Source organism: Dermacentor silvarum, chromosome 4 (assembly GCF_013339745.2).
Source record: "Dermacentor silvarum isolate Dsil-2018 chromosome 4, BIME_Dsil_1.4, whole genome shotgun sequence".
Classification (NCBI taxonomy): domain Eukaryota; kingdom Metazoa; phylum Arthropoda; class Arachnida; order Ixodida; family Ixodidae; genus Dermacentor; species Dermacentor silvarum.
The window spans coordinates 144850928-144874055 of record NC_051157.2 but is presented as its reverse complement, the minus strand read 5'-3'; the positions used below and the strand labels follow the sequence as shown (position 1 = coordinate 144874055).

The following is a 23128-nucleotide window of genomic DNA, read 5'->3' as shown; positions in this document are numbered from 1 at the left end:
AAAGCAGTCCTCGCTTTCTTAAATGACGTGGTACTGCATATTGTAAGCCCAACAAATTCATAGCGCATCCTCTCTCCAGAGGATGCCGCTGTGATGGTAGTTTTGTATAAGCACATGCCTCCAGGCCCTTGTGATTCAAGGGCTCTGTTTAGGCAGTAGTGCTTCTTTCCAACTACTACATCTTAAATATTTTAAATATCGTGTCATTCTTTGTCACTGCATTCTTCATTTCATAGTACACCTCATTAGTCATTGCCATGATTTTAGTGCATGTATATTTTACGCATTTTACAGCGATTATTTTTAGGCCCCTTTACAGCCACACTTCATCTACTTCTCAGAATTCATCGCTCCACTGCACACTCACAAACACTGGCATGGCGCTCTTTGGCCATAACTGGCCCTTGCGCCATAAAACACCACACATCATCATCAACGGGACGAGCAAATAGCACAGCACAGAGCGCTGGCTAACAACCAAATGCTTTGTTTCCACAAGTGGCATATAACGACATCATTGAAGGTCACACAAAAGAAAGAAAAGAACGATAAGCGTTTGCCACGGAGACAATCCAGTTCTCTTGTTCACAGCGTGAGGTACGCATAACTGACGCATGCGTCGCCATTTGTGAATATGCAACATTTCTCGAAGATTTCACGTGCGCGCTGTTCACTATATCTTCGAATTACTTTGTACATATCGAAGATCGGGCTGCAACCGTACCTGTTACAGTGGCTCGCCAGATGACTGTAAGAATTACCTTTTAGGAAAGCGGCATGCTCGCGCAAACGATCGTTAATACATCTCCCCGTTTTCCGATATAGCAAAGGTTATACGTATGTCAGCGGGATTCTATAAAGACCTGCGTTGGTATTCAATGAACTTGCGAGCATGCTTCTGAGAGCACTTTTTTCGCGCGACAGTCTCCACCCTGTTGACTAGTTTGCACAACCCACCAAGTTTTTAGGGGTGTATTACACAGGGCAAAGGACTCAATGGACACAAGGAACGCGACAAGGCAGCCTGTGTTATCTCCTTACTCCGGAACGAGAACCTGAAGCTGCTCAATCCGGACAAGGTGGATTGGTGGTCGTCCCTGCAGCGACCTACTATCTCAGGCTGAGCAAGCCCTGAGCTGCCACTTCAGGGACGCGTGCGGGGTAAAGCCAGCAAAGGTGAAGGCTGAAGCGACCAAATTGTGCGAGTCATCGGGCCTGACTAAGCTGGCATCTTCTGTGACGACTTCAAAGGGCGCATCACTGTGTTTTTCTCGGTAAAAACACATAAGGTGGAAACCCCTTTCCGTGTGATTGTGTCGGAGCGGGGAACCTGTCAGTGACTCTTAGGTGCCTTCCTGCAAAAATTCCTGGGAAATCTGGAAGTGGATGGCCCTTTCCTCATTCGGAAACCACATGAAGTGTCTACTATCTTGCAGAGTGAGTGCCCACCGGACTGCCGCGCTATATCTAGTGATGTAAAAGATTTCTACTATTCGTTACCAAGTAACTTGATTCTAGAGGAACTTGCTCATCGCATCGAAAAGCACAGTGTAGTTAGCTTTCAAAATGCTTGTGGTGCGAATGTCCGCAGCGATATTTTGTTGGCACGCCATGATAGGGGTTTACTCGCTCGCCTACAGCAGACAACCATAAGAATATTCCGCTTTGTTGACGATTTTTTTAGTATTTTGTTCAGTTGACCCTTGTGACGCGGAGTTAACCTCCAAGACAATTGTAGATTCCCTCAGTGAAATAACGAAGGATTTTGTATTCACAACGGAGGAGTGAGTTTATGGCCGTGTAAGGTATTAGACACTGAAATTGTCTTTAAGCCTCGTCACGTGTGCTGGACCTACTCACCTCTCTCAAAGAAAGAGCTTTTCTGGTTTCCATCCGCACACCCCAAACTCGTAAAACGAAGCATCGCTAAGGCATGTTTGCGAGCCGCTCTCACGTTTTCGTGCGATCACTGTGTGGAAGAGAGCTTTTCAGCACAGATTAACCGACTAAAATTAGCAGGCTACTCGACCAGCGTGTTGTGCAGCGTTGCTGGTGACCTGGTCCAAGAGGTAAAGAATGCCGGAAAACAAACTATGCAGTCACATCCTTCGAAATTTCGGTTTGCTCTCATTATATATGTGCACTGTGTATCCCATAACATTATCAAAATTGCGGCAAAGGCAGGGTTGTGTACAGTGCCTCTAACAAACTGAGCGGGTTTTGCAAACTAGTCAACAGGGCGGATACTGTCGCGCGAAAAGACTGCTCTAAGAAGTATGCTCTCAAGTTCATTGAATGCACAACGCAGGTCGTTTAAAGAATCGCGCTCACAAGTAACCGTTGCTATATCGGGCAAAAGGGGAGATGCATTAACGATCGCCTGAGTGAGCATGCCGCTCCACTAAAAGGTGACCCTTACCTTCGTCTGGCGACCCACTGTAACAGGTGTGGCTGGATGCAGCCCGATCTTCGATAAGTGCAAAGTAATTCGAAGATGTAGTGAACAGCGCGCGTGAAATCTTCGAGAAATATTGGATATTCACAAGGGGCGACGCATGCGTCAGTTCTGCGTCCCTCACGCTGTCAACAAGAGAACTGGATTAGCTCCGTGGCTAACGCTTATCCTTGTTTTCTTTCTTTTGTGTCAGCTTCAATGATGTCTTTATATGACGCTTCTGCAAACAAAGGATTTAGTTATTAGTCAGCGCTCTGTCTTGTGCTTTTCTCTCGTCCTGTGTCGCGCTGTTTCTGTATTTTTCTAATAATAAATACAGTACGCAGTATGACGGTGTACCCAAAGGGGGAATAATGAGACATAGTCAATAAAAATTGGAGGACGCTTAAACTTCACCTTTAAGAGTGAAACGCGACAACGTTATCGGGCCCCGTTCGCATTGTATTTTTCTTTGAGTAGGCTTCACTGTAAAATAGAACGTGGGAAAGACAGCTTACAAAGACCAAGCTTACACCGATCCATTTAAAGACAGCTTCCCTTTTCAACAGAAATGCATTGCTTGGAAGACTTTTTTCAGGGGCAATATAAGTGGTCTGATATTAAAAGGCCCTACGACCTTTTTTTATTATTTTAATAATTATTTGCTATTGCCCCACGCCGGCGCTTGTCCATAACGCATTAGGCAGGCCAAGTTCCAATTTGACCTGCCGAGGATGGCAGCGCCATCTGGATATGATTTTGTCAAGTAGCATGCCCGAGCGCGCGGCTGTTGGTATAGTAGAAATGCTGGCAAAAGGGGTTTGTGTTTGAGGTTCCTCGTAACAGATTCATGTTTTCTCGTACATTCAAATAATAGTCCCACGCCACCATGTCTGTAGGTTGTGGTTAAGTCATACTTTACAATTTTCTGACATATTTCACTGTGAGAAATTCATTTTTTGTTCGCTAACACCTTGCGCAACACGGAGGGCCTGCGCGGTCGGGGTGGTTCGCGATGATTTTATCCGCCAAGGACGCCGACATCCACGCCGACGGAGGATTTTTTTGCGGCACAGGGCCCTTCACGCTACCACGTTAAAGTGAGTCATTCGGGTGATGGGTGCATTTAGTGATGAAAGTAACTTGAACGGAACAGAGACAAAAAGAAGACCGGCCCGATTTCATGTTTGCCTAAATCCGAACTTATTTCACCTAATCTGTAACCTTATCAAAGTCAATTATTTATGTCAGATTATCAAAATTCATTCGGCTCATTTTTTTGCAATAATATTATTGAGACGCCGTTCGCGTCGTTATGAAAGCGCGTATCAAAAATATGTACGCTTGTACTTGTGCCCTCTTGCAGAATAAAGCTCAAATGAATTTTTTCATTGCATCTGAATTAGGAATTCCTCATGAAACCACATTTTGAAACCATCGCGTATGTAAGTCATGATATAGACGCATATCATGCAAGCCTAAGCGTGAGACAAACATTTTGTAATTAAAGCATGGCCTCGATAATTAAAGACCGTCGTCGCACGAATCATCATCATCATTAGCTTATTTTTATGTCCACTGCAGAACGAAGGCCTCTCCCTGCGATCTCCAATTACCCCTGTCTTGCGCTAGCGTATAGGCTCCGCACAGTGAAGTTTGCTGCGATTGCTGCGCCATCTGTCGCAGCGCCGCCAACAATAATGAGACGGCCAAAGCGCGTGGGGGTATTCTTAGGCGCGGCGTCGATGGTGCTGTTCGGTCTTTTCTGGCGTTGAGAGAATGTAATCCTTCAGCTCGACTAATTCAAATCCATCGACTGAAAGCGTACGGAAAAGGAAGAGGAACAAGTGCCGGTACTGCTGCGGAAAAAACTGCCACAGCCACGAAGGCCAGCCTGGCGTGAAATTGTACCATTTCCTGGTCGCCCGTGGGAGCAAGAACGACGAAAAAGATGGATTGTTGCTGTTTGAAGAGTTAAGTAATTGTGAAAACAGCCTTTTCCTAGTGTCAATGTAACTATATGCTTTAAGGTCTAGCCAGGTCTAGCTGCTTGAGGTTCTGCAACTGTATTTGTGTGTTTAGCGCGGTTGGAAGTGTATCGAGCGCGTTTCGCACAGCAAGCCTGCGTAGCGCGAAATCTTACGCGCAAATTTGCGTCTCAAATGCTCTTGTAGGCTGCATGCGAATCCTTGTTGATTAGCTTGCATGCTTGCAGTCCGGTAATTAATTGTTAAATTGCGTTTTTTGTGATACTTTCAGCCAAGAAAGTAAACTCGGTTTGCGTTGATTTGGGGGGTAGTGATGATGCGTGTAACATCTAAACTTCAAATGCCTTCACCAAGTGGCGCCTGCCGTGAGACTGCTCTCTCTCGTCAGCGCTTTGTGGCCTGTTTACCTCGTTTACCGTCTCGTGAAGAAGTCATTCGGTTACTGCATGTGCGCTATTGCTTGTGGCCGCATGCATAGGGCACTGTGTCGTCAGTATGAACTGCGTAGTATTCGCAATCATGCTCCTTTTCTTCGGCGAGAATGGCGGCTCGCCGTGGATGCTGAAGCAGACGAGCAGGATCTGCTCCAAACACTTCGTGAACGGCGGAGTAGCCAATAAAGAAAACATCAACACCTAGAAACGCTTCATTCATATATTTGCAAAAATGCGTTTCTGCGCACGTCGGCCACGAAATGAACAAAATACTGTAAATAGCAGAGCTGCAGTTGGACATTTCTGTGACCACGCCCCCGCAACGTAGCAAAAACGACGTCTAATCACCGAATGTCTATGTGGGACTGTTCTCTTTCAAAAAACGTCGCGGTGGCATAATCTTGGTTTGAGCTAGTTGCAATGCATCGCAAGCTCCCGTCCTGTTTGTGTGTTGTTCGTCTTCGTTTAACTTGCACCGCAGATTTTCCTCCAATAAGTCGTGGTAGCGTGTGCGCTTCCGCTTATGCGTCAAAACCACTTGCTGATATAAAAATGCATGCATGTTCTCCCTACCTGCAAGGAAACGTCGTAAAATTGGTTCCCTTGCTGAGAGCGACCGACGGCGCCGTCGGTCTCCTTCACGTCGTAAACGTGGCCCGCCACATACAGCTTGTCTCCTTTGTCGAGTATAGGCGCACGAAAGTAATTTTCCATACAGCTTATCGGCTTAAAGCCGCAAAACAACACACGCGACATTTTGAACGTCACGCGTGCATTGAAACACGTTCAGTTGCTGCCGCGGGGGTCGGAGCGGCCGGCTCAGTGTTTCACATTCCTACCACCATTGGCGCTGCACGGCGTTTTGCCGTATTCGGTTGTAGCCCCCTCTGTTCACTGTACGGAGCCTATTCCAACTTGCGCCTGCAAATGTCCTAACTTCATCATCCCATCTGGTTTTCTGCCGACCTCGACTGCGCTTCCCTTCTCTTGGTATCCATTCTGTAACCCTAACGGTCCACCGGCTACCCATCCTACGCATTACATGTCCTGCCCAGCTCCATTTCTTCCACTTAATGTCAACTAGAATATCGGCTATCCCCGTTTGTTCTCTGATCCACACCGCTCTCTTCCTGTCTCTTAACGTTAGTCCTAAGGTTTTTCGTTCCATCGCTCTTTGTGCGGTCCTTAACTTGTTCTCGAGCTTCTTTGTTAACCTCCAAGTTTCTGCCCCATATGTTAGCACCGGTAGAATGCAATGATTGTACACTTTTCTTTTCAATGACAGTGGTAAGCTGCCAGTCAGGATTTGGTAATGCCTGCCGTATGCACTCCAACCCAATTTTATTCTTCTGTAAATTTCTTCTCGTGATCAGGGTCCCCTGTGAGTAATTGACCTAGATAAACGTACTCCTTTACAGACTCTAGAGGCTGACTGGCGATCCTGAATTCTTGTTGCCTTGCCAGGCTATTGAACATTATCTTTGTCTTCTGCATATTCATCTTCAACCCAATTCTTACACTTTCTCGATTAAGGTCCTCAATCATTTGTTGTAATTCGTCTCCATTGTTGCTGAATAGGACAATGTCATCTGCAAACCGAAGGTTGCTGAGATATTCGCCGTTGATCCTCACCCCTAAGCCTTCCCAGTCTAAAAGCTTGAATACTTCTTCTAAGCATGTAGTGAATAGCATTGGAGAGATTGTGTCTCCTTGCCTGACCCGTTTCTTGATAGGTAACTTTCTACTTTTCTTGTGGAGAACCAAGGTAGCTGTGGAATCCTTGTAGATGTTTGCTAAGATATTCACGTATGCCTCCTGTACTCCTTGATTACGCAATGCCTCTATGACTGCTGGTGTCTCTACTGAATCAAATGCCTTTTCATAATCTATGAAAGCCATGTAGAGAGGTTGATTGTACTCCGCAGATTTCTCGATTACCTGATTTATGACATGGATATGATCCATCGTAGTAATATCCCTTCCTGAAGCCAGCCTGTTCTTTTGGTTGGCTGAAGTCAAGTATTGCCCTGATTCTAGTGGAAATTATCTTGGTGAATATTTTATATAATACTGAAAGCAAGCTAATGGGTCTATAATTCTTCAGTTCTTTAACGTCCCCCTTCTTATGGATTAGTCTAATGTATAAACTGAACCTGGCAACGTCGCACGAATATCCCGCTGCAAATGTCTTTCGAATCCTTCAAGTATAACCGAAGTAAGACGAAATTCTCCCTGTAGAGAGATGATTGCGGACAGTCAACCTACTGAGCAACCTACTGAGTGGACGCACCCTAACGCTCTGCTCAAATGGCTTCGTAGCGAAGCGTGGGCAGCGTTCTGCGTCCACTGTCGATATGAGCGTTGTGCGCTCGCTCATTAGCGTTCTCGCTAGCGTTCCGCTGAGGGGCTGTGCGCGAATCGTTAGGACACGACGGTCTGAGCAAAGCGGACCGTGAACGCTATGCTAAAGCTGTCTGATGGAACGTTCCACGAACCCTAATAGCGAAGCTGAAGTGGAAGGGAGAACGAGTGGGATTGCAGCCCCTAGCATGGGCGGGTTTCGTTTTGAAAAGTCGCGGTGTTGATTGAAAACTGCACGTATGCTCAGGGAAAGAGTGCTAGGAGGGAGCGGCGGTTATGACGTCATGACAGTATGCTCGTTGCAAGAGGCGTTTTGCGCCTCTGTGCGGTAGAAACCTTTGGAGGGGTATCGTGACATGCGCCGTTTGATAATGATTGCTGTGCAACATGAACTTACAGAACACATGGTTGTATGCGTCACGGAATCTTTGATGTCGGAAGTTTTCCGTGTCCAAGGGGTCGCTGCCGTTTGTAAACGCGCCCTAGGCAGGCGCGCAGGCGCAGAAGACGAGATGCAATTCAGAGAAGGCGCGCAATCTAACGCGATTCCGAGCCTCCGCTAGTATGGTGGCGCCATCTAGTTAATGTGCCTGCAAATGCAGCGTGCCCGACATGTAAGTTGCATATAGCAGTTGCATGTTGCGTGTAACTGGACCTGGTTTACTTGAGCAGGCTAGGTGACTATTTGTCACCGGCCCATTTTGAAGATTCCCATAAACAATCATGGTCATCATCATCAACAACAACAACGTACCGTACCACGGGTCAATGGATGTGAGATGTCGCCACGTATTCTGCGTACCTCTTCAGTACACGTTATGGCATCTCCTCGGAAGCTACGAGCCGCTGCTGAAGAAGCGAATCTTAGAGCAACGTGCGCGGCTACAACCAGGCATCATCGGGCTCAGCAGACTGCTGTGCAGAGAGCATTACAAGCCGCAGCTCGCCCTCGACGCCTGGCGGACAGTTTAGATCGCTCTCGTCAGAACAAGGACTTTGCCGCGAAGACCCTTTTGTGCGTGGTGCCGAAATTGGAGCTACTCTTGAGCTGGTCCACCAAGCTTTGACTTGAGCTTTGACTGTGCTGCGTGTGCTGCCTGTGACCTTTTACTGCGTAAACTGTTATGCGCTCATTCCAATAGCCGTTTCTGGTCGCGATGATGCCACCGCCGCCCCCAAACGTAACCGCTATCGCCGGAAATGCGAAAAAAAGTACCCGCTCTCCGCCGGCATCGAGCCCAGGCCTGCTGCGTGGTAGTCGGATACTTTACCACTGAGCCACGCAAGCGCTTGCTATCAGGCAGAAGAAAAATTTCCTTTATACGCGCCCTATAGGCCGGCGCGCAGGCGCAGACGACCCGAGCCTCTGCGAGTATGGTGGCGCCATCTATTTAACGTGCCTGCAACAACCGCGTGCGACCAGATGTGATTCAGACGCGATGCGATTCGGACGAGGCGTGCAATCAACGCTATCCCGATGTTAGATGTGTGCCACGTATTCTGCGTGCCTCTTCGGTACACGTTATGGCGTCTCCTCGCAAGGTACGGGCCGCTGCTGCAGAAGCGAATGGTAGAGCTACAACTGCATCATCGCGGCTACAACCAGGCATCATCGGTCTCAGCAGACTGCTGTGCAGAGAGCATTGCAAGCCGCAGCTCGCCGTTGACGCCGACGCCGGGCGGACAGTTCAGATCGGTCTCGTGAAAATCGAGGTGAAGACACTTCGCCGCGAATACCTTGCTGTGCGTGGTGCCGAAATTGAAGCTACTTTTGCGCCACTCAACCAGCTTACGCTGTGACTGTGCTGCGTGTGCCGCGCAGGCCTGTGACTTTTTTGTTTTTAACAGCGAAGATGTTTAAGATACAGTCCCTAGATTTTTGGCTCTTTTTTAAGTAGCGACATCTACCTCAATCGGGCGCCATGTTCTTCCTAACCTCCTGAAGCAGCGTATCTGCGTAGATAGCATCCTACCGTCAACGGCCACTGCTGCACCACACAATTGAAATATACGCTTCGGGCATGGGGCCAGACAACTAAATACGAGCCCAAAAACGGCTTAGTAATATATACGCTGTTGAGGCCGAACGCGAAATTTGTCGTTACGGCGACGGCTGCCGCGTTGTATTGCGGTCGCGCCAACCGCAGAAAATCATTCGCACAAGGAAAAAGAAAGATAAACGCGCACAGAAACATTATGCGTCTTCAGCCTGCCCTCAAGTTTGCTCGCACCAGCATGCAAGTGACTGCAGGGGAACAGCGTTAGGAACAACATGGCCGTCGAAATGAGCGCCGAGCAATGAGATTCGGCGGCGGTGCTTAAAAGCTTGTCGCTACTTTAAGAAAGCAAGAGAACATCTAGGTACTTTAGCTTAAGACAGCCGTAATTTGTGGTTCGTATCAAGAAACTATCAAGAAATAAAAGAAAAAACTTTCTTGCCCAGGTGGGATTCGAACCCGCGTACCCACGGTTCCATGGCGAGCGTCGTCACCACTAGACTATACAGCCACTTTTTTTGAGCGTGGTATTTATTACAATGAATGAAATTATGTATGTACAGGAACTATTTACAACAATATGAGCACCAGGTGGGCATAAGTAATCAAACGTCAACGAGCAGTCCATATGAAGATAACGTCACACAGCAACACCGTCCTTCACAGCGAAAACTTGTACGGGGAAGTTAAACCCCTAAACAAAAGTGGATAGGCTATACAGCCACGCTTGCAGAAAATGCATTTATGCGAACCATATGATTGCGTCCACATATGATCTCCACAGCTGGCGCTTTCGCACGCTCGTGTTCTGAGAGGTGAAGAAGAACAAAACTTTATTTGTACAAAAGACTCCGATGGCCCTAAAACGGGGAAATTCGCGTGGTCGGGCCCCTATTCGAAGGCACCACTCGCCCACGCCATCCTTTCTGCCTTCCGGGCCAGCCTGAGCTGATCCCCGAGGGCAGAGCTGGACAGCAATACCTCCCACCTCTGTCTCGTGTTATTCTCATCTTGCTCTTCTGTGTGAGCCGTGCATTTCCATGTGATGTGACAGAGCGTGGGTGTGCTCCCACACCAAGGGCATATGTCTTTGTAGGCTGTTGGGTAGTGCATATGCAATCTATGGAGGTTTGTATATGTACTCGTTTGTAGCCTACGTAACATCCAGGGCTGAAAGGTTATTATGCGGCGCTGGGTAGAGTCTTCTCAATTCCTTGTAGTATTGCAAGATTGATTTATAACTGGGATAGATGGGTGTCGGGTCCTCTACGATGTTGCCATAGGCAGCTCGCTAATTAATGAAACCTCGAGCCACCTCATCTGCTCGAGGTTTGATGAGGTGGCTCGAGGTGACTCGAGGCAGTAACACCATCGTGTCCCGGGGCCCAGGTTATTGTTTGGGTATACCTGACGTTGAATTATCTTCTGATTTCGGTAAGTATCCGGTGTGCCTTCACGCCGACCATTCCCCTCTGATAGTTCCTACATGCGGCCTGAAAATCTGTTATTATTGTCAGTGGAGCGTTGCGCTCCATGCCTTCCCTTATAGCTGACGCAATGGCTATCGCTTCTGCTTCTATGATGGTTGCTCGGGAAACCGAAGCACAGGCCGTGATTTTGCCTTTTCTGTTCACGACAACTGCCACCATATTCTTTGCGTTGACCCGATATGGTGAAGCGTCCGTGAGTCTTGCAGTGTCCATGTACTTCGTTGTTTTATCCATTTATTCAGCTCTAGCCTTTCTGCTTCCTGCGTGTAATGTAGGATCCATGTTTTGCGATATTGGTAAAACCCCGTACAAATTTCTGATCTGGCAGGTTAGCTCTTTAGTGCTTTGGTATGCTTGTATGCATTCTTCAAGGCCGACTCTACGAGGAAGAGCTCTGCCGGCTGGAGTTTGCGCCAATCGACTCCTCTGCGCTATTATGAGTTGGGCCTAAGCGATCTCATCAAATGTATTGTGGAGGCCGAGGGCTAGAAGCTTCTCATTTGAAGTGTTGCGTGGCAGCCATAGGGCTATTTTATATGCGATCCTGATTATTTGGTCAGTCTTTTCTTTTTCCTACCTATTCATGGAATGGTAAGGCAGGGAGTGCATTAGTCTACTAATGACCAGGATTTTCACCAGTCTGAGGGTGTCTTGTTCCCCCATCCCTGTCCAATTATGAGCTGCACGGGCTATCATCTGGTTAATCTTTTGCATCGTTTTTCTGGTTGTGTTTAAAGTGTCGAGACATCTGTTTTTCGGTTGTAGCCACGTCCCCAACACGTTAACTATTGACCTCTCCGGAATAATTTTCCCTTCTAGCCTGATCTCGAGTTGGAGACTCGGGTCAGATCTTTGTTGTTGTTTTTTGTTTCTGTTTTTTTGTGAGGCGAATGAGTTCTCATTTATCCGCCGAGCACTGGAGTCCTCTGTTTGATATATTTTTCTATTATATTGGCTGCCCGTTGGAGCTTCTCCTCCTTTTCTCCCAAGCTGCCCTTGGTTATCCATATTGTTATAACATCCGCATATAGGGAATGACGGATGTCGGGAATTTCTTGGAGTTTTTTGGCTAGTCCAATCATGTCTATGTTGAAGAGTGTAGGAGAGATTACTGCACCCTGTGGCTTTCCTTTGTTAGGAGGATGGATGACTTTAGATTCATCATCCCCTACTTTGATGACGACTGTTCTCTGGTTGAGGAAGCTTCGGGTGTACTGGTACGTTCTTTGAGCGCAGTTGGTCTCTCCTAGTCCATCCAGTATGCCTTCGTGACTTACGTTGTCAAATGCCCCTTTTATGTCGACAGTCATGACAATGTTTTCTCCTGCCTTGGGGACGCTGGTTAACACTTCCTCTTTTAAAAGCAGGAGAACGTCCTGTGCTGAAAGTAGTGATCTGAAACCAAACATGGTGTCAGGCATTAAGTTGTTTTCTTCAAGGTGACCTTGGAGTCGAGTGTTTACTAATCTCTCGAGAAGTTTTCCTAGACATTATGTAAGAGAGATGGACCTAAGGTTTTCTAAACTCAATTTATTCCCTGGTTTTAGGATCATGATTATCGCAGCGTGTTTTCGTTGCTGTGGTATCGTTCCTTTGACCCAATGGTCATTTATAAAGTTCATGAGGGCTGTTATGGCTTCATCATTCGTATTTCTAATCATGGCGTTTGATATATGATCTGGCCCTGGCGCTGTGTTCCGTTTTGCACTGGCGATTGTTGCTATAATAGCTTCTGCATCCGTGAAGAGTTCATAAATTCCTGGGTGCGGGTGTCCGCTGTAGTCAGCTTGGTAAGGGGTATCGGGGAATTGCCACCGAAGCATTTGTTATTGGCTGCCTGAAGGAGTTGTTCTTTTCTGCCTGGGCACGAGTGTAGCAATCTCTCTAAGTTCTTTTGTCCTTGGCGTCTGGTTTTGAGCGTGTCAATCATTCCTCTGAGGATGTTCAACGTTTTTTCTGTCCCTAGGGTTCCATTTAGTAATCCCCAGAAGCGCTCCCAGTTGGCTGTTGCAAGCTGGTTAGCGTATTCCTCCGCCTTTTGTGTTATTTTTTATTTTCATTTTAAGCTTCCTGTTGCGTTTCTGTCACTTCCGTCTTTTTGTAAGGCTTCTTCTTGCATCCCACACGTGCAATAGGTGAGGGTCCACTTCAGGCGTTTTTTCCGTCCTGGTGACGGATTTGGTATGTTTCTGCTTAATATTCCGTATGACTTCGCACCACTTATATAAATTATTTATGGCAGTGGTTACTTCTTTAAGCGATCCTCTATATACCCGCCACTCTGTTATTTTAGCTGTACCTATTTGTTGGCGGATTACGCCCGTGCGGATTCTGGTGCTGATAATGAAATGGTCACTTCCTAGATTTTCTAGGGTGTTGCACCACTCCGCATTTGGACAATTTTTGGTTATGGTTAGGTCCGGACTTGTCACCGGGGAGATGCTATTTCCTGTTCTTGTTGGGATAGCAGTGTCAAGCCGAGTGCTTCTATTTGTCCTGTGATATTCTTGCCTTTATTGTCCTGGGGTGGATACCCCCAGCTTGAGTGCCTGGCGTTAATATCCCCAACTATCACTAGAGGGCTCCCCTTGGCCATTTTTGCTGCCTCTTGAAATAATTTGTCGAACGTTGCTGTTTTATGGCCAGGGAAGCTGTAGATATTAATTATGAAGGCAGTCTTTCCTCTGGTGCCTTTATATCCAATTTCTGTTATTATATGCGGAATGTCCGTTCCTTCTATGGGTTTTTAACATATTGCTGTAACTTTTTTGTACACCAATGTTGCAACCTTGCAGTTTTCATCTTCGGTACAGAAGGTCTCGTGTCCCTGTAATTTTGGGTTTGTTCCGGCTTCTTGTAATGCTATGATAGCTGGCAACCTTTGTTGTGTCATCACCAGCTGTTACAGTTGTCCAATTTTACGCCGGAAACCGCGGCAGTTCCACTGCCGTATTTCGCACTCTTCTGAAGCGTGCTTTTGTTTAGGCATTGTTTGTCGCCTGGGTCATGGCCGACAGGCCTGGTGTGTTGTAAACTTTCTCTGCTTTTTCTCTTATGTTACTGCTTTGGGCAGGCTTTGTTCGGCGGTGTTCCCGGCGGTGTTCCCAGCGTGAAGGCCGGCGGTGTTCCCAGCGTGATGTGTCCGCACGTGTTTCCGCCTACCATTAGGCTCGGATATCAATTATGTATTTCTGAAAATTTGTTTCACAAATGTAACCTTAATGCAGCACTCTCACTGTAAAAATAAGCTGTGGTTTAGCACTGGCGAAGCGCACTGCGGCTCGCTGAGGACAACCGCGTTTGGCTTACGTTTAGCGCGTTGTAGGCACCAAAATAGGAAGTCGTGATGTCTATGTTAACATCCAAAATGAAATGTAAACTGCGCGCCACGGTGACATTTCGAAGGCGGAGCGTTATGGCCACGCCCCACTCCACCGTAGCCTTCGCAGTGCAAGGCATTGAAGAAGGAACGGTAGCACAGTGGAAGTCGTGCTCGACCCAGGAAAAACTTGGCAGACGACGGCGAGCCAGGCGCGCATGAAAATAACTACAGCAGCAGAAGTACCGGCGAGGAGGAGGCGAGAGCGGGCCCGATCCCAGCCCAGTTTTCGCTCGCCGTTGCCGCCGCCCAGCTTGGCTGGGCATTCTTTCTTTCATTCCTTTTCGCTTCTGCCCTCTTTCCTGCTTCTTCGAGCAGCAGCGATGCGCTATTGCTGAACGCATTGAAGTCCGTTTTGTGGCAAAGTATTTCTGAAATAGCCTATTTTCACCTAAAATCTCATTCTTCACTTCGATAAAAAGTGATTCAGGCCCCTTTAATACAAATGGTATTTTTTTTCCAATGGGAGGTCTGCCGCACTCTTCTTCCAAGGAGAGCTTAGCCCAAACAGAAGCACGTCGCTGCGCACGAACAGGGAGTGGCAGAAACACCGAGGGCCGAAATCTTGGCCGTTTGACCTCGTTGCTATTTTATAAGCACCCCTGTGACAAGATTGTGATTTTGTTGGAATATCCATTATACGAACAACCAAGGCGCATTTCCGCCGTCACTGCCATCGCCGTGATGTTCCGTATCAAGTCAAATTGCGAAACATCATGGCCGCGTGCCGGATGTTGCGTGTGTGAGTCAGGGGCGTAGCCAGGGGGGGAGGGGGGGCGTACAAACCCCCCCCCCCACTTACCCACCCTTTGTTCTCGTCGCTTCGCGCTGACATAATGCAAGAAACCGGTGCTACTATCACTATTTCTTTCCTGGGCGCTTCCGTTTGGGTTGGTAATTTACAGCGAATCATGTCTGCATATGGAAAAAACTGTCACGGTGTTTGTCAAGGCTTTGACACTCTGTGAAGTTTTGGGCGAGAATGTCCCAAACCAGCAATTACGGAAGGCTGGTAGTTGCTGTTGTGTTGTGGAATCCTAAACCAGCAATGTATGCACGAAGGGGTTGATGCCAGCAGTGAAATTCCACCGACTCGCAACAGAATGCACGAAACAGACAGCCGACAAGCATGGATTACAGCTATGCGCAGTACAGCTTATGTAAACTCTTGTTGCGGGCGCTTACAGTTCTCGTCGGAGTTCACGCGTCCTGAGAAATTGATTATGTGCATTATGCACTGAACAAGACCGCAGTTCATTCCTGCATCACTAGTACACCAATCAGCCGAAATTCTATGAGGTACAAGGCCGCTTCCTGTTTGCACCGGCGTAAGTGAAGCAGTGGCGTGGTGCAGAGGTAGAATACCCGGCTTCAAATCTGAAGGTCGTAAGTTCGAATCCTGCTCCAGTGCACTACATTTTCAGGCATGGAGTGGTGCCTGACACCGGCAAGAAAAAAAATATATTGCCGGGAGCTAGTGCTCTCGGCAATATATACTAGTTCATGTGCAACCAAACTAGGAAGGCCCACTAAGCTTCATCAAAGTCACTCGCTCACCAGAACAGGAATTGGCCTCCCTGGTTTAGTATTCGGCAACTACCTCCCTCATGACTCCGACAATTGGAGATCGCAGGGAGAGGCCTTCGTCCTGCAGTGGACATAAAATATAGGCTGATGATGATGAAGTGAAGCAGAAATGAGTTGCACGCACTACTTAAAATACGTACACATGCCATATCTATGCTGTGCGGTGAAATATTCTATACAATTCTGAATCTGTTAACGTAAAGGCAAATGACGGCTGCACGCTCGCACACAGCGCAAGACACAGCGGCCCATGCGCTTGCCGCAGAAAATGCAACCCTCTCGTATGAGGTAGCAGGGTGACGAAAGCTTCGAAAAAAAAGCCTTACGCGTTTTTGCGCGTATTTAAGTTTTCTAGCGCAAAGACGCAGCGAACAAGCTATTGCTATGGGAGTAGGTATAGCCTGGTCACACGTGCATTTTCACGTGTATAGCCGTCCTTGACTTGTGAAACGCACTTCGCCCCGACGAGGACGACGCCATTCACACCGGCGACTTGAGGAGGTCGCCAGACCACTTGCGACTCGCGAACAAAAAGCGACCGAAGGCGACTAATGTTCACACCGGCAAGCCCGGCTGAGCGCGACCTGCAAGTCGCAATCCCGGACATTCTCGTTCTTCAGCGAGAATTCTAGGGATCTACGCAGTTAGCGCGCACTTCGCTGGCACTGTGTAAATTGGTTTCGCGTTCCGGCAACAGCCATGGATTTTGATTCCCGTAATGGCTGGATTTTGATTCGAGCGAACAGGAAGACGTCGTCCCTGTGCTGATGTGCTCTGCCGTGGTGTCAGCTGTGGCAGCGCGGAAGCTTCCGAAGAAAACGCGACGCTCGTGGGTGCGCCCGTGCCTCCGCTCGCGTGAAGTGACCGGCCACGCAACCCGCCTCCTGCCCGAACTGTGTGCGCTTGACAGCGAGTATTATCGAGAGCAAGTTGTAATTTCTAGTTCGCATTGGGTGTTATTCGGTGCATAATATTAAAGCAAAGCTGTGCACCCGCTGTTCACCTCTGGGTGGCGTGCTCATCCAACGAACGGCAGCTGGAAAAAGGGTTTGTGTTGTGCTTGCTTTTCATGCTGTTTAGCTTCCAGCGAATGCGGCCGCGTATATTCGACACGTTGCTGCAACTGCTGCGTCCCAGAATCACAAGGCAAGACACCAATTATCGGCCTGTAGCCTGCATATTGGACGACGACACACATCACTTTCGGCGCGGCGCTGACTGGTTGAGCAGCTTTGCGACCACGGTCGCTCGACCGAAAAATCGAGCAGTGAGCGACTGGCCCAAAATGGTTGCTTTTCGAGGAAAGCGACCATTTGCGACCATTTGCGACTGGCCGCTTTGCGACCAACTTGGTCGCGCGACCACTGTCAGTCGCCGGTGTGAATGAGCCTTAACAATTATTGATGTCTTCTTCGATCGGACGGGTCGTCTCAATGACGAGTTTTCAAAGACTGGTCCATTCAGTGGCGCGATGAGAGACCGTTGCTCCAAACGCCCACTGTACCTGTCGTACTTACTATATTTAACTGAGCTTACTTTACTTTTTACTTAATTTCTTCACAAGCACACGCGTACGCGAGGGGGGGGGGGGCGGTCCCATGTCTTGGATATACATGTCGAGAGTCTGTTTAAACTACCAATATTTATTATCGATCACGTCACGTAGAGAAAAGCAGACGCTTGCCCCCCCCCCCCCGGTCTGGCCGGTGAATCCCCCCCCCTCCCCTCGAAAAAAATTTCTGGCTACGCCTCTGGTGTGAGTGAAAGCGTGGGAGGGTGAATCGAAGAAGGCGGTTCGATCTCTCGCGCGCAAGGGAGGAACGGTGGGAGAAAGCACGCCGTGTTCTATCATATATACTCATGGCACCCCGGGGGGCGGGGGGGGGGGCCTTTTACTGCGGTGGCGGCTGAGTATGGCAAGGCTGTGTACGGCCGCGCGGGCCCTACCTTCAACGCTATCAGCAATGGGGACAGATTCAAGGTGCTCCCAGGGGTGATAGCTTCATGTGCGCTGTGTTCTCGCCGCTTAGCTCGCGTTGAAGCGAGAAGTAGCACGAAGGTCAACTCGCTCGCTGCTGCCGGCACGCTTCCTCACGCCAGCGTTTTCATAGCAAAAGTCGGGGCCCATCCAGTGAGATGTATTCATGTTGCCTGTGTCAGCGTGACGCCAAGCTTGGTAATTTAGTTATGAAGCGAATGTTCACAAGTTTGTAACGCCTATAAAACAGCTATTTTTACTTCGTATTGCTGTCTAATAATTTGCTATATCAACCGATGCGCCTTTCGAGCAAAACTGCGAGTTTTTCTTAGTCGACCCAAATTTGAGTAGGAAACTAAAACGGCCACCACATGCCCACGACTGTAAAGCCTGCACCGCTCTCAATTGACGTGCCTTCACTTGTACCGGCTTGCCAATTAGCTGACCATTCTCTACTTGGCTGTATTATCTCCCATTGACATTCCCTTTGCTAGGATCTTCCCATCTCGTTGTTGGGTTTTGAGGGAGAAAGTCTTCAATCAAACCCCGCATATTCGTGCCCCGTGACGTGGGTTAGTGACTGGTGCCATGGGCCTAGTGCACTATCACAACAGTACGCAAAATGCAGTAGCATGTGCTTCGATGAAAGTTATCGCACATTTCTGCCGCAACTAAACAACCGTAACACTGGAAAATATAAAAAATCATGCAGATGAACAAATGGCACTGCAAAATTTACACCAGGACCCACTTACTGGCAGGTTTTGCAAGATAAGTATGCCCATCTTTCAAACCCCATTATTATTTTCGTCTCTGAACTAAGACAAATTTTGTAGGGCGTAAATTGGCTGTTACGCAGGTAACTGAAGCAGTCAATGACCTTGCGGCAATTATAGATTACCGCAGCCAAGCTCGCATGATTTTTTAATATCTTTCCTATCAAGTTCATAGTTTCCACCATCACCATTAATTGCGAAAGTAAAACGGGATCGAGAAAGCGGACTTCTTTCCTACTGCAACTAAAATGTCTGGCAAATCCAACCCAAATTGTAGTTTTCAAACATGCGACGTCAAAAACAGGTCATCAAGTGTTCTGCAGAGACCATTGCTTGAACTCTTGTTGTTCCTAATATTATTATGACACTGCAACTCCCATCAAATATGATGATAACCTTTCCAGCTATGAATGCATTATTTACCAATGAATGGACAGTCATGACGAGTACCTGGCTGACTGCTTCTACTAATGAATAAGTTGAGTAGTGTGAGAAGCGCGAACTGGTATTTACTGTTAAATGAATTCTTGCCCCTACTCCTTAACAGGTAAAAAGAATCATAAAAGTTGACATGCCATGTACCGGCACACCCAAAGAACAAGTATCTAAGCAAGATATACTGAGATCTGACATTACCAGGAGATCTCGATTGATTCTCGTACATTCGCAACATGCTCGCGAACGCGATACATAAACTGCCTTTTTTTGCGTACATATGCGTGGAAAATTGTTTGTTGCGTTCACGTGGTGCTGCTATCTTGTATTTGCTCTTTCTGGATGGTTATTTTTCTTTCATTTCAAAAATTACGTTTTTGCTGATTCGTTCAATGTTTAGTTGCAGCGCTCATTGCCACCAGAGAGCCCTACCTTCTGTAAATGCAACTGTATACTGCCAAGCAGAATGCGCATCAAATGTAGTTTCGATATTTATGTACCTAATGCTCAATAGTTGAAGCATTCAATTATCTAGTAATAAATTTATATCATTTTAATGCGTTTCGTTTATTGTATTTGATTTCATTGCAAAATTAGAACTGCTATGTGAGTGTTCTAATTTCGAGGCGAAAACACTTATGGAAGTCCATGAAAGAATTAAGCAGTGGAGCAGCAGTGTTCCCAGTGATTATGGCGCAAAAGTGCTGTGGCTGCTGCTGGGACGCAATAGGCCCTAAGAGAACGGATTGAGCGAATTATTTATGATAACTAATTCTACGGCTCAATTCTGAACGTCTCAATTTTAGGGGGGCATGTTTATTCACTTCATAAAGCAAGACAACTTATTATTTAGCCATTAGTTACGTTTCGATTATTGTAAAACAGTGTGCTGCTACAGTATCAAACTTCTCTTCATGAACGAACCTAATGCTTTACGTGGTTCTGGTACGGTTGATATTCTCAGTTCTCAAGGTTCTCATATTCTAAAAGCAGCTGTTTGTCATTCACAAGGTTCTTAGGTCACAGCACGTGCACTTGCAAGTTGCATTACATGCATGTAAAAATTAAATTATGGGGTTTTACGTGCCAAAACCACTATCTGATTATGAGGCGCGCCGTACTGGGGGACTCCGGAAATTTGGACCACCTGGGGTTCTTTACCGTGCACCTAAATCTAAGTACACGGGTGTTTTCGCTTTTCGCCCCTACCGAAATGCGGCCGCCGTGGCCGGGATTCGATCCCGCGACCTCGTGCTCAGCAGCCCAACACCATAGCCACTCCTACTTGTATGCATGTAACCCGCCGTGGTTGCTCAACCACGGCGGGTTACATGCATACAAGCAGGAGTCCAATAAGTTAGCAAACAATGTAACTAAGCTGCTTTTTACCAAATGAACTGTACGGAAGTTTTATACTTTGATGTGTCAATAAATAAATTGTGATTTAATCCATTGACTATTCGCAGGCCGTTTATGAAATGTTTCTATTAGTTCCCACTCGAAATTTTCAATAATAGAACATCCGTGACGTTTACTAATTTGTAATCTATGTTTTGCCTTCTTGCTATCGTTTGCAATTTTCACCTGTTATGCTGTGAATTGCGAGTAAATAGGTTATATATAATAAAATGAAAGACCATATTTTCTTGATGCAGAAATACACATTTATTTCAGAAAGATGATTCTATAACATGGAATAATCGGTAAGCATACTGCTAAAATGCGGTAATTTTTACTTAATTTTACTAACAACGTGCGGACAAGTAATAGGGACTATTTCCTTGAAACAAACTCTTGCATAGCCTTATTTCTCTCCTTATGGCTCTCAAAAGCCGTCAACACAGACGGGAGCATTGTTTAGGACTGGAGAAAAATATAACTGGTAGATACGCGTTTTGCGCTCTTAATATTTATTTCATTATTTTCGCATTTTCTTTTCTCCCGAGAAATATATATCTTTTCTAATATCTTTAAAGAAAACTATGGCCAGGTCAGCTTCACGTGCCTTTAATGCAACATTACAACATACACACATTATGCCCGTATTGTATGCAGAATTATTGCAGGGCGCCGAACTGCGCACTCTTTCCTTGATACTGACGTTGATGAATATTCCCATTATTAATGCCACAAACAGCAAAGTAAAGGACAGGTGAATAGGCGGCTATTGATTCAATAAAAATTGTAATCAAGATACGAATAAGAGTAATGATAAATGCGATTAGCCTTACAATTATAATTGTGTTTCTCCTGAGCCGTGTTTAATAAAACTTAAATTCGGCTAGTTCATGATGGTAAGAAGATACAAACAGGCACACAAAAGTAAAGAAAGGAAACGCACAAGGACAACTGGCCACTGGGGTAGTGGAAAAACACAGTTTGTTATGTGAGAAGTGTGCCATTGAGAGGGAATAAGTAAAAAATTACCTGAAAGCATTGCCATGATGCATAAATGAAATCAGTCTTGTTTCAACAAACACATTTAAGCCTGCGTGACACGTGTTGCCGCTACAATGTATGAACTACGCTTGAACGCTCACTGTTGTGCGTGGGTCATGATGCCGGAATAGCATTGTGGTATTTTCACGTGGTGCAGTGCTAGATCAAAGAGGAACAATAGGGCAGCGCAGAGAATAGCTACTAACCTTGGGCGAATGTTTCGACAATTTTTCATTTTGCCGATATACTATCTTTTACATGTCAATGGTGTATTATGCCCTACACTCTAAAAACTAGCGAGAGTATCGCAGGAGTGAAGGGGCCTATTTACTCTTCAAGGCATTGTTTTACTCTCGCAAAATGTCGGAGAGAGTGAAATGCATTGTTCACTTTATCCGCATCGAGAGAGTGAAATGTTATTTCTACTCCGCCCATCTGAGAGAGAGAGTAGAATGCCCGTTCCACTCTCGCGGCAACAGAGAGCAAAACGTAGCATACACTGCTGCTTAAACTGCATGAGGTTGGTCGGGAACATGGCGATGTATCGCTCACGGAGGCAGAGCAAAGAGCGCATCGTTTTTCTTGTAAGGGAAGAGGCATCCAGCGCGCAAACTGGTGCGGAGATCAGCGCACTACTTTTTGTTTCGGAGTCGCCTCACCGCGCGCCCGCACAACATCGCGGAACAGCACCGCGACGGAGAAAGGCGATCCGTTCAGTGGGCAGGCCCGGGCAGGCGGCGCGCGCCAAGGCCATCCAAGAAAACTCTTGTGTCAGCCACGTTTCACCGCCGCGAAAAGAGGACAGTCGTTCATCGTTCGTTGGATTGAACAACAAATACTCCACGGTAAGTGATTTCTAACTTACGTCGCACATTCTGCGTATATGACATGCCAGGCAGTGATCGCAAAGTTAGGCCTGTTAAGCCGCCGCGATTGCCAACGGACTAGGTATGCTTGCTGCGTCATTCGATGTCAATAGAAAAAGCCAGTCGTCACGATGACTGCATGTGGTTTTATCACTTGCCGCAATCCGTAAGAGCTTTCAAAATCGCAGACGTTGAGTGAAGCACGGTGTGTTCAAGTAAGTGAGGCGCGGCGTCGCATAAAAAGGTTTCTTCACCAGCCCATGATTCCGTGCCAATGCCAAGCGTGCTTAGCGTGTGTTTTATGTGTTTGAATTTATTCATTTTTGCAGTATACGGTGTGCGGATCGCTTTTTAACTAAGGAATTACATAGCAAATGGCATCAGCTTGTTGGCGGCATGCTTTCGTTATATTAGGGCGCGCGCTTGACGATGTGTTTCGCCCATGGGTAATCTGAGGCCAGTGAAGTTATGTGCAGCGCTGTCGCCTGTTAGAAAGTTGCCGCAGGCATACAGCTGGACGTTGCGTGAGGTCAGTTTGGCGCGTAATGTTAACCTTCCTGAATACGCATTGGGAATTGTTGCTTTGGGCTGAATAAGACACCTTTTTTTGCCAATGTAGGAAATGGTGTGAATTTATGTTTGATTTTGTGTCTCGTGTTAAGGTTTCCGAGCACGGTGCGAATGTGAACAGGCGCGTTGTGTATGGACTCGGTGACTGGTCAAGCGGCGAATTATGTACTGGAATCGAATACAATGGCTACAGTTGAAGGATTTCAGTGGCAGGGACGTTCTACATTATTGCTATTGGCTCGGTCTCCACGTTTATTGTTTTCGATATGCCTGTGCATTTGCTAGTATGAGTTGGCACTGAAAAGGTATGTCGTATGGACGGCTAAATCAACCTTCCTCTGTGGGATCCAAGCGTAAGCTGCGCATTTTGCTATTGCAGGGCAGATTGAAATGT

The 23128-nt window shown here is 46.9% G+C and overlaps 1 protein-coding gene across 3 annotated transcripts in view; it reads left to right on the top strand.

Annotated features, from left to right (window-relative positions):
- Positions 1 to 23128, top strand: part of LOC125944803 (uncharacterized) — a 204956-nt gene that overhangs the window by 77504 nt on the left and 104324 nt on the right. For all 3 annotated transcript variants that reach the window (XR_007466510.1, XM_049666164.1, XM_049666163.1), the window contains one exon: positions 20534 to 20562. Coding sequence is in view for 2 of the 3 variants with exons in the window: in XM_049666164.1 (XP_049522121.1) it covers positions 20534 to 20562 (29 nt within the window). In the remaining variant the exon portion in view is untranslated. The remainder of the gene's footprint in view (positions 1 to 20533; positions 20563 to 23128) is intronic.